A 13,063-nucleotide genomic window follows, 5' to 3' on the forward strand; every position below is an offset into this window, starting at 1 on the left:
AGTTTGCATGAACTGAATGACAAGCTGATTCTAGAATGGTGCCAAAATCAGACTGATGTCCCTTTGTGCAGACTTATCTCCCTTTGTAGGAAGATCTTGCCTACGTACACATACATGTCTGGCATGGTAAACCACGTGTATAAACATGTCTCTTGCATTGAACGATGGATTAAGTACATGTAGATTGATAATGTTTTGTTATACTGAAACTGTACAACATTATAATCGTGATTTGTAAAATGTGCTTCTGGATAATTACCTTTCAGTAATGCAGCTTAAGTGCCCTATCTCACCCTGCAGGAACTATGGTTTGTGAAATGTGCCTCTAAAATACTGCTTAGTATTACAGCTAAGGTCCCCTACCTCATCTCACAGGAACTGTGATTTAAGAAATAGGCCTCTGAATAATTACAGGTTGCTGGCAGACCTTCCCACTTACAAAAGAAGAGGAAGTGAGCATGATCTGGACTAGAAGGTCCTGGATAATTACTAGGAGCACGTGAGCATGCCACAATGACCCAGAAGCCTCTCACCAATGCGGTCGCTGTGAGTCCAGTTTATCCTGATATGCTCTCCGGCCGTAACTGGGAAGGTCTACCAGCAACCTGCTGATGGTCGTGGCTTTCCCCGCCGTCTCTAACTGGTTCCCTCCAAATAATGCAGGCGGTCGATGTATAAGTGAAACATTTTTTAATACAACATAAAACACCAATCATGTCAACAAATTACTAGAAACTGTGCCTAGTAAATAAGCTGCTGGTCATTACTAGGAACTGTGCTTTGTGATATGGCCTTCTGGATAATCATCAAGAACTGTACTTTGTGGAATGGGCCCCTTGCTAATTACCAACAACTGTTTTTTGTGAAATGAGCCTTTAAATAATTACCAGGCACGGTACCTTGTGGAATGGGTTTTGGACAATTATCAAGAACTGTACTTTGTGGAGACAATTATCAAGAACTGTGCTTTGTGGAGACAATTACCAAGAAGTGTACTTTGTGGAATAGGCCCCTTGTTATTTACCACGAACTGTACTTTGTGGAGATAATTACCAAGAACTGTGCTTTGTGGAGATAATTATCCAGAACTGTGCTTTGTGGAGATAATTATCAAGAACTGTGCTATGTGAAATGAGCCCCTTTTCACAATACATTGTCACTGTATGGCAGCAACACTATAACTACATGTCCATGCAGGAAAATCCAAAAACAATTCATCACAGGTGTTTACATCATCTCCTTCATTCAAGACAATCAATAATCACAACATTTATCATTTCCCATCGAGTACATAATGTTTAGTGTATGCACTGATCTCTCAGAGGACACAGAGTTTTGTACATACATGTACCTTTTCAAAATTCTTCAAATTACGTACATTTAGTTTCTTTATTTTTTTTCGCATGGTTAGTCCATCTAATAAACAACATACCCTAATTCTTTAACCTTTTCAACTGCCTATATATTGCAACCAATAATTTGAAACATTCTAAGAGAACTATGGGTGTAGAGAAATAATTTTCACAGTCTTATGAAGCTTGCGTCTTTGATGACACAGGCAAGCATTTTTTGTGTTATTTTCATGATAACTGTATGCATAAATTTCAGTGAAAAAAGTGCCCTGGTGGTTGAAAAGTTTGAAGATTTACAGTATTCCTATCTTTACTTTTCCACAAAAACTGGAAGAGAAATAGTGATTTTTTGCTTTCAGGACTACTAATATCCATGGTATCTGTCCAGAAAATTAAAAGCCATGTCTGGTGCACAGCTTTGGACACATGTGTATACTACATGCCAGTGTGTACTACACTCTCATGTGTGTACAACATGCTCATGTGTGTACAGATATATAACATTTTTATAAACCATACACATACATGTATCTCGGTATCTTCATGGGGTCTTGGTGGCTAAAAACAGTGGACAGTGTTCTCCTGTGTGGTCTGACATGAAGTTCAACGCTAGCATTCCATAAATGGGACCTACATATACATGGGAAAGTTAGCCAGCATATTAACATAGTATACCTTATTCAAAGAGTCATAAGCCTGGTATTTATTATGTTACATGTAAAGTAGAGGAAGTCCAATTTCACTCATATTAGAATGAGACTGGTACATTCACCTGTGGATTTAAGCCTTGCTCCACTTAAAATAACAGCCCTAATGGTTTAATTCAGTTTCTTCCACAAAGAAAGGTGATGGCCATTGTACAGTATATGTAAACAATTTCCAAGTATATGTAAACAAGTTTCAAATATACGTAAACCATTTTCAAGTGTACTATAGCACTGAACGACCATCAAATATACAACAACCACACAAACAAATGAATACCCCAATAATATTTTCCTAATTCTACTGCAATCAGTCTTTAATACTGATGTGAGATGTAACATTCGCTATCTCTTTCTACCTCATACTCTAATATCAAACCTGTCCCTGTATGCATCTAACCTTGACATTACTGTTATCACATAACCTTTACATGTTTTATCAATGTTACATTAACGTTCTGTATTATAACAAATCTGACCCCATGACCCGTGATTGACCTGTGACCTTTAGCTAGGAGGTGATAATGGAGTGACATAGAGCAGAGTGTTGTGGACACTTAGCTAAGTCAGGTTTTCACAGGATAAATAGGCTGTAAACTCTGATCTGCCAATCCTTCCCTCATCTATTATGAGGGACACATTCAACCTGTGAACAGCTGTCAAAACAAGCTTCCATGTTGTGAACACAGCACCCTCAAATGTCAATTATAACACCCCTCTTATTACAGCTATCAACACTCATCAGGGTTCACCCTGCACAGCATACTAACAATTTAGGGCGGCTTACACAATGCACAAACAAACCCAGGAATTTTATCACAGAGGCCTTGTTATGAAAAATTATAACAGCTATATTCATATAACAAACAATAAATGAAAATATTCGTTTCTAAATAAACTGAAAATAATACTCTCTTGATACATTTTCAATTGAACACTGAAGGCATGATTTTGTAATTTAACAGCTACATACACTGATTACACATGTAGTTGTTCAAAATTTCATACTAGGTTATTTCCAATCACGAAAACTTCAGCAAATTTAAGAAGGTTGGAGTTTTACCTTTAGGCACTCTAGATGTAAAAGTGATGTAACCTTCTGAATTCAATTTTATGCTTAGCTCAGGACTTACTATATTAGTATGATCTGCATGTATGATGCCTAGATGTAAAAGAGGCTATATGATATTCTGGGTGTCCCTTAACATTCCTTCTGTGTACTGTGTGAACACACATGTCAGCCATATCGACAGGCAGGTCTCATTGCACAATGTATATATGGAGGTTTCAGCACCCTTAGAATTAATAACCGTCACAGGTGGCCTGCACATCACCTAAATTAAAAAGCATACACTCCTTCGGAGTTTTACACCTGGAAAGCCAAAATTTACTACTTTCCCCATCCTGAAGTGAGTAATTTTTTCTCTACAACACCCTCGACCCCCGCATTAAGAACACATATTGAACTCAATTTTATTTTAGCAACCCATGTTTAGCAGACATTCATATACATGAATTGTTTCTTCCAATGCTTCATTAATTCAGTTCCAATGTAAACATAACGTATTGAAACAATGAGATGTATTATCTGTGTTTCAAGGGATACATACTTTCTTCAGTCTATGTTTGCCAAAGTTGAATTTAAGGTATGATACATTTATTCAAGCATGACCAAGGCTGAAAGATTTAACCCAGGAAAGCCTATGTCTACTGTCAGACAATCAGCATCGATTCTGCATCCCTTTAGCAGCAATATGTACAGGTACATTATAACTGTGCAAGTGTCCACAGTAAATTTGCTTCAACAAACTTCAGCTTGTGCAATTCACCACATTAGTGTCATTTGCTTGTATGCTTGGGGTTTAACATTGAAAGTGTTGTCAACCGTATTTAGCCACCAAGTCCAACACAGAGAGTGGAATCTACAATTCTCTGTCCAAGAATCAGGTTTTTAACCTGCACTTTGTGTGTCCAACTGAAAGGCAAGCTCCTCTAACCACTATACCACAGCCCAGTCCCTTGAAAGAAAACCCTGCAACGAAGCTATAGGTACTTCAGTTTGCATACAAAAGCTCCTTCAATGTGAGCGATTTCCGCGTCTTGTGTGATCGCAGCTAACATGTAGCTCTGGGGTCGGTTTCGTGAAGCTTACTTAGTGTTAAGTTGCCCTTAGCTAAGTGCACTTTATATCCCTACAACATATGTTGCCAAGATAGTTAAGTGCTTACTTAGTTAAGTGAGCCTCATTAAACCCGCCGCTGCATATTTGTACCTTTGATTACACTTTGGTAGAGATATGCATCCTTATATTTACTTTTCTTTGAGTAGTGCCTGAATTCTGCAGCTTCACACCTCAGACATTTATCTTGTGTCTCCTACGGCAGTACAGAGCTGCACAAATATGCACGCTACAGTTTCAGCGGGCCTCACCTTTAATCCTTAGCAGCCTGCCTGTCTCAAAGTTCAATGCCCCCATGAGATGTGCAGAACCACTTGTAGCTAACATGTAAGTGTGCACATGCGAAAATGTGAGGCACTTGCCTTGTCCACAGAACAACATCAACATAAACCAGCTTATCTATTTCATTATTTATTTGATTGGTGTTTTATGCTTTTAGGAAACTGGGCAGATCCCAGAAAAAACCCAGGACCATCCACAGGTTGCTGTCAGACCTTCCACCTAAGAGACAGCCAGCATGAGCTAGACTTGAACTCACAGAGACTACACTGGTCAGAGGCTCCTGGGTTATTGTGTAGCTGTAGCAATGCTACATGCTGATCACTTAGCAACAGAGGCCTCACCAGCTTAAGCCTTACATGTATTAATGTTTATCATTACATCATCATTAACAGTAAGGTTTGGCATCAGAACCTTTAATGTTTTTCTAGATATGGCTGTGCAAGGTCTACGCTGCCACACCCAGTGCAGGCCGGTAACCAGTATTACAAGTGAGGTGGGGATGGGAGGCAGTCATACAATGGTAAACGAAACTATCCAACCCTCAATTTTTTTATACATGTAGGGGCCTAGGCGGCTCAAAGAAAGCTCTAAGATTCCAGGCAACCCCTGAGGGATGTGTTCTTAATGCTTTTTGGATCTTTAAAAATATATACAAACAGATGTGAACACGTGTCTAATACCTGCCCCTTTGCCCCACTGAGTTAAGGACCATGTCTTACCCAAAACCTGATGGATATGTTCCCAAAATATCGACAGTCATCAGTAAAAAGCTGTAAGGTTTTCGAGCTCACACACCATTTCCCACACCAATAAAATTCACTGCCATCTTATATAGTGTGAACTTCAACAAATAAATATGTTAAATAACCCGCAATTTCACCGATGACTGCACTGCACATTTTACTAGATTTTCAGAATGAAAGTTGATCTTTAAGACAATTAAGCTTGAGATTTGTTTGGAAGGTAGGATGACATCCTACTGAACAAATGCAAGTTTCAATATAAAAATCAATATTTTGTAACATTTATTTGCCCCTAAAAATGCATGTCTTTGGGTGAGATTTGAACTGATTTACGAACAGTAGACTTGCACAGGGTATCTGACTTGCCTTTGCCGATCTCCACGAAGCCAGTGATAATGATGATGATGAGAGCAAGTACCTTGGCCACGGTGAAAATGTCCTGTACACTGGCAGCTGCTTTCACGTTGTAACAGTTGATGAAAGTCAGCAATGCTGCAGATAAAAAAATATTTAATAGTACTTCATGTTGAGAACAGGCAAAACTTGTCCTGGCCAAGTATTTTTGGCCCCACTAATTAAAATCTTGACTACTTTATCAATGTTATCATAATGTACATAACAAATATACAGATCACACTTTCTATCTATATTTATACGTGATCTAAATATTCATGATATCCAATGGGGGTGGAAATGTCGATTGAGAGGTCCTAAGCTGGTCATGCATTTCCAAAAAGTTCATCCATCCAGCGTCTTTTCTGAAAATTTCCAACCATTGACAGAAAATAAGCATAAAACAGAGGGCTTATTAAGAGATAGATGTAGATATATGCCTCAAGAGGAACAACATTCTTCATTTCAATTAAAACCATAATTTTCGTTTTAGTTTCATTTTGCTGTATCCTTTCCGATCAAAAACATTGTGTACGTGAATCCGTCATGCAAAATTTTAGCCAATCAAAATCTGAGACAGTCCATTCAAATGATGGGTGGACAGGTGTCGGCTAGAAGTGTGTCAGCCCAACTACACTCACTAAACATGTCACCAGCATTTCCAACTTAGATTAACATTTTTTCTGGTTTAATTAAGAGAAACTTCAATACTCATGTCACATTGTATTCACATATCTACAGTGTACATGTATATCTATAGTGTCAATGGCATTTGAATTCTAAATATAAATTTGGTGCAATGTGCACAAAGGTTTCGATCAATTGGGAAACAATGTCAAAAATATCAATATAAATTGATGCACTTTAATTCTAAATATGAAAATTCCCCTGTTGTACATGTACCGTACTTCGGCAACCTTTTCGCAAGAAGCGGGCAGTAAACTTTCGAAGAAGTTGGGATTGAATCCATGGCATGCAAATGGGGAGATTGGGAGTTACAATCATGACAAAATACTAGTCACTCTGTATAATATTTATCAGAAATATTAAGTTTAAAACTATTACAGACCACAGGTGGTTGCTGTGTTCATTTCTCAACACGACAGTAATCTTAATCTTGTGAGAGCATCTGTGTACGGCTCTTGTGCGCAAAACATTTTTATGTTGATCCTTCCCAAAATCTGCACCAGTAATTGTATATATCTCAAGCTACATTTATTCCTTGTTTCATATATCATACTGTATTTAAAATTACCTGTGGCATATGGCTGAACTGCTACAAGCTGAGTAAATACAATGTGATTCATCTAATCAAAACTTTCAGTGACTCAGAAGTTGAGAGAAAGATTTACCTCGAAGCCCCTGAACATAAACATTCACGCGGGACCTCAGGCCGCCTTGTTCTAGAGTACAATCTGCCAGGGTTACAATGTACAGTACCACATTTAAAATAATGTGTTATTTACGTAGGTTTGTTTGCTTTTGGACACATAGTATATATGTATATAGCTACATGTCTGTAGGACATATGCTTACAATTATGCGGGGATTATAAAAATGATAAGAGTCTGAGCCTACTGCAGTGAAGTATGGGACTTTTATTTAATAATAAAAGCTAACCTGCTTTCAACGTGTAGATGTTGGTTTAATCATATGTGCAATATATAGATGTACTAAACCCCCTTATGTACACTCGCCAGAGATACAGGTATAGGCTGCCTTACATCATGTAAAATATACTCTTCTCTTTCCGTGCACACAGAAAAGGTTGAAGAAATAGGGTGCCTTGACGGAAATAGCAAAAAATACGTCTACATCTAACCTCTGTGTATCAGAGGATCCGAATACTTCATTCTCTTTTTGTGTTTTTTTTCACTCCATACTAAAGAAATTTCCACTTATTATTTAATATGCCATTAGCCTAAAATACTTGACAAAAAAACAGTGCACTGAGTCCTTTGTGAACTTCAGTGTATTTAATACACCGTTAGCCTGAAATACTTGACAAAGAAACAGTGCACTGAGTCCTCTGTGAACTTCAGTCTCAGCTCTAACTTCCTTGGCTGTTTCTATTTAGTCGTGACTACCAGATTAATATTTTTGGGACTTACAACAACATCACAAATCAATGTTGTGACAAAATAAGCGTTCCGCAAGGTCACTTGACTTTTCCTAACAAAATCTGATCAAATTGCTCTTGAACCTAAGCCTAATAAACATTAGATATTTTACTTTTAACACTGTATTTGACAGGTACATTCTCATTTCAACTGTCACATTAAAAAATACAAAAAACAGGTAAACTTGATGTTTAACAAGCCAGAAACCCCAGGCTGCTGGTGGATACTGTTGCAGGGTTTTCATTTAGAATTGGAGAAGGTCAGAGTTCAAATGTAGCGGCTGAATTGAAATTAATTATGTAACAATTACTATTGATTTAAAAAGTAAGAATATTCAAAATAGGCGGCTACGTTGGTGGTAGTAGACAGCTGTGTGCAGTCCGCTACTCGCTCTGTTTGAACACCCTGCTGTTGGGTATGAAAGCATCCAGGAATGTCGGTGAATCAGTGAGTGGACAACAGAATCTTTCTTCGAAAAATACTAGCTTGCAAAATGTGAAGTGGATATATTTAATAGTTTTAGACAATGGATATACCTGTTTTATGTACATGTATGTATCTACACGTACATTTACCTGAATTTTTACTAGCCACAAAGGAATGGTGGGTTTTTATAGGTTATTGAACAGGTCACAGGAATTTGAGGTATGTCCTACAGTGCTTTCCACAAACATATAAAGTGTAAGTACAACTTTAAAAACCAATAAAATAATTCAAATTTAATAAAATATAATATTTTATATAAAATATTCAAATTTCTTGTAAAACACATTTTTTATCTCACATGAGAGTATAGATAAAGCCAATCTGTTATATATCTGTTATTGTTATGCTACAAGGATAAGTATTCTGAATCACACAGAGTATAGATAAAGCCAATCTGTTTTAACTAATCTGTTATATATCTGTTATTGTTATGCTACTAGGATAAGTATTCTCAATCACACAGGCAATATGTCCTACACATTCTTTGTATACACAAAAAATAAAATTTAAAAGACAAAAAAAAGTGTTATACTGACAAGTTTTTGAACGGATTTCTTTATTTATTTATTTATTTGATCGGTGTATTACGCTGTACGCAAGAATATTTCACTCATACGACAGCTGCCAGCATTATGGTGGGAGGAAACCGGGCAGAGCCCCAGGGAAACCCACGACCATCCGCAGACTGCTGGCAGAGGAAGGACTTGAACTTATTGGGACTGCATGGGTGAGAGGCTCGTGGGTCATTACGCTGTGCTAGCGCACTTAGCAACTGAGCCACGGAGGCCCCCAGTTTTGGAATTGATCATTAATTGTTAATCGATAAACTTTTTACTTTTGGAACAAACTTTTACTTTTGGAAAAATGACCAAAGTAAGACTTACAGTATGAGGAAGCAGTGGAAATTCTTGCCTAAAGTTGTTCCCTGAGTGAACACCCAACTCCTCACCCCCACCCCCCTACACATTTTTTTTTTTGGGGGGGGGGGGGGGGGGGGGGTCCAATATGGGTCTGATTACATATGGGCTTTTCCTCCTTTGACAATGTCATATTTATTTCCAAACAAATTATGTGCTAAAAAATATAGCCAAGTGGATGGACATGGACGGAAACTTTTGATGATTATTTCTCTTGATGATGTCTTTAAACGAGATTAAAATTACTGTTTAGTGTTAACCCTTGCTGCTACCTATCTATCCATAAGTTGAATGTTAGGCCAAATGTACAAGAATCTGGAAGTTAAATATTAGGCCAAATGTACAGGTATCAGTTAGATTTTGGGCCAAATATACCTATGTCTGTAATTTAAATACTAGGCTAAATAGGGCAGTCGAGTCCTATTTCAGGTCTGAGCCTTCGTATCATTACTGGTGCGTTGACCAGCTGATGTGATATCTCATGAGCAGGGCAGATTCTGATGTGCAAGACAATAAATGAGGTCAAGACCAAAACTTCAACGGCAGAAAAGGGAGAATTTCAAAGAAAGTACATAACTGTGGGTTATGATGGTATCTACATTTAAAAATGGCACTGTTTATCAGCTTGAAACCTTTTTATTCCATTTTTTTTTTTCCTCATTCGTTTCCTTTCATTTTTTTTTTTTTTTTTTTTGCTAGGTCACATTCAAAAACTCCAAAAAAACCCTACCTAATCCTACCTCTCCTAACTCCCTCTCCCCCTGTTCCCATCAAAAAAAAAAAAGAAAAAAGTTCAGTGACAAATGTTTAGGGACTGATGGTATAACATACTTACTGATACACAGTGCTGCTAGGAGCTGGACAGCAATATCCGGTGCTCCACTACAGTCTGGGTAAACCGGTTGCAGTATGTAATTTGCAAACGTCAAGGCTGTGATGGCATTGCCAGTGGGAATGATGACGATGAGAGCTACCCACAGATACAAAAAGGCTGGCAAGGGCCCCAGAGATTCCGTTATGTAGGCATAGTCTGCACCTGATTTCAGAATACACGTGCCTAGTTCCGCATAACATATCGCTCCAATCAATGAAATAAAGCCACAGAGGCACCAGACTATGATAGAAAGTCCAACAGATCCTGCTTCTAACAGCACACCCTTTGGGGAGACGAATATTCCACTTCCCACGATCACCCCTACTATAATGGCCACACCATTGAGCAGTCCCAACTCTTTTTTCAGTTTTACAACCGAATCGTTCTTCTTGTCCTCTCCATTTCCACTCCAAATATTACACCTCAGAATATCATAAATCACGTTTACACAGAGTCGAGTCAGTGTTTGTTTGGCGGCTTTGTTTTGTTGTACAGTCGTGCTGATGCAATCCGCTACATCCCAGCTGCACGTTCCACGTGTGTCGTTGTTGTACTCATGCTCGTTAATCCACTTGACAATAACAGTAAGTCAGTAAAACCTGCGAACAAAAAAACATCAACAGCTGACAACTCGGTTAACACAGCAACAAACGATCACTTTTCTCACAGATCAATGCCTTCACCAGTTTAGCAAAGTTACCTAATAAACAATTCGGTCAGTATGTGTTTATCTTCGTACGCCGCATGACTGCAAACTACAAAAAATAGATGTAACCAACTCAGCCACACACAATCACTGAAATCGAACGCACGTGCTTACAACGTGGTGCTCTATATAATATTGTCGCTGACAACTGCTAGTTCCGTGTCACACACAGCCTAACCATTTCAAAAAAGTTGCCTCTGAAGTCTTTCATGTGCTATTAACGAATAAAGTAAAAATTCGGATTCCCGCCGATGTACCTACCTCTCCATCACAGTTCACAAGCTGCATTAAACTGCCGTATGTTGTGAGAACCAGATCGCGCGAACTCAGACACGTGGCTTGATGACGTGTTACGCGTCATATTTGAAATTCACGTGAGCTGGTAAAGCCTGACACATTTGTTTTGCACGAGAATACTTACTTTATTTCAGACAAACAACCATTTGTTGGAAAGCTCGAAAATCCAGTTTAAAGATAGAGGAAGTTTTTTTGTCATTTTTTCCCCAACACATCCATTACAGTAATTAACAACTTATATAATCACAATTGCATCTGTTAAATCCAGAGATCAAAATAAATATGTTCATGCTATGTTTTCTCTTTTATATTTTTTATATACTAATTATAGTTATGTATGTCGGTTCAATAAAGAATTGCAGTTATGATCAAGTATCTTTTCTTATACATAATGCGACTATATGAATAAGATCAAAATGAAATGAACATTACGCCTTTGCATCATATTATAGCCATGCACATAAAATATAATGAGCATGCGCACTGCTAAGTTACATGTTCATAGTTAGAACACAAACTGGAACCTCCAGTCATCATTAATGTTTACTTGGTTGGTTGCTTAATTGCATGGTGTTTTGGTTGTTTGGTTGGTTGGTTAATTGAATAGTTGCTCGGTTGGTTGTTTGGATAATCGCAAGGTTGTTTGGTTGGTTTGTTGACTGATTGCTATTTAACGATTTCGAAAATACTCAAGAATTTTCAATTCATCTGACGACTATCTATATGTATCTATATGTATACGAAAATTCGGCTAATATATCATCATGGTTACATTTAATCTATTAATGCTTTCTTGAGACTTTTCAAAATGGTACAGTTAATATATAGTCACAAAGATCATATGACTTTATTTGAGACTTTTCAAAGTGGTACAGTTGATAGTCACACCTTCATGGATATGGACACACATATAGTTTAGCAGCCCTCAGTTATTGACTGGTGAAACAGAAATCGAACAGGAAATTAGACTTGTATGCAACAGAGCCTAATTATGCATAACAAACAACATAGGAAAAAGTATAACTTCACAATCACGCTATATACACGTAAATCTGTTACATTATAGTGCTTGAATTTCCGATAAATCACAGTATACGTTTTGTATTATCCCCAGAAAATAATTCATAAAATAAAAGAATAATATAGAAATATATAATATTTAACAACAATATTTAGGGTACATGTCCAAATCTGTTTATATACTCGCTTTATAAAATGTCGTAAAGGGTCAATGTTGATTTGCTGCCTACAGATTCTGATAGCCCTGATGCGTACATCTCTGTATTGGAGTTACAAGAACAGTGGATATGTGAACTAAACAAGCGGTTTAAAGAACACAGGTCTATACCCAGTCCAAAGATATAAAGTCAGCAATGATCTCTGAATATGTGCTAGCTTATCCTATCACAAACTACACTGAGACATAGGGAAAGCCATAAAAAGTAACATAACCATCAACCCGACAATTATGAACTAATGGAAGTTATTAATACCCAGCAAATTGAATCCAAACCTGCACAGATCAACAGAAACTAAGGGTTTTTAATCCCCAAAGCTGACAACGATCTCAACCTTGATGCACCCCAGTAATCCATATATATATAGATCTACCCTGTAACAACATTTTGTGCACCATATAGTTTGAGACCATGTATATGATTGTTTGTTGGCATAACTGTGCAGTTATCATATCAACCGTGCAGTTATCATATCAACAGTGCAGTTATCATATCAACTATACACTTGTGGTTTTACAATATACATGTATATATGTGTTTTTTATGTCTTTAAAATGTTCTTTAAACTTCATGCCATCATGATTGGATGTTTAACCCTCCGTTGTTTTTTCTTTCTGTATTTACTATACACAGGTTTTATATAAAGTTAGGGCTTTTGGTGTACATGTACATCAAGTTATACAATTCAGCTAATTCAGCTCAGAAAACTGAGTCATATGACCAGATCAGCTGAGTCAAGAAACTCATCTGGTTATATTATGACTCGCTTGGT

General features: G+C 37.4%; 1 protein-coding gene across 1 annotated transcript in view; it reads right to left on the bottom strand.

Moving 5' to 3' along the window:
* Window positions 1-10,630, bottom strand: part of LOC135475615 (Y+L amino acid transporter 2-like) — a gene marked incomplete at its 5' end in the record, with an annotated part of 29,358 nt that extends 18,728 nt beyond the window's left edge. Inside the window, 2 exons of the mRNA XM_064755544.1 lie at window positions 5,627-5,752; window positions 10,012-10,630. Coding sequence (XP_064611614.1) covers window positions 5,627-5,752; window positions 10,012-10,630 — 745 coding nt within the window. The remainder of the gene's footprint in view (window positions 1-5,626; window positions 5,753-10,011) is intronic.
* Between the last annotated feature and the right edge of the window lie 2,433 nt (window positions 10,631-13,063).

Source organism: Liolophura sinensis, chromosome 9, assembly GCF_032854445.1.
Source record: "Liolophura sinensis isolate JHLJ2023 chromosome 9, CUHK_Ljap_v2, whole genome shotgun sequence".
Taxonomy (NCBI): domain Eukaryota; kingdom Metazoa; phylum Mollusca; class Polyplacophora; order Chitonida; family Chitonidae; genus Liolophura; species Liolophura sinensis.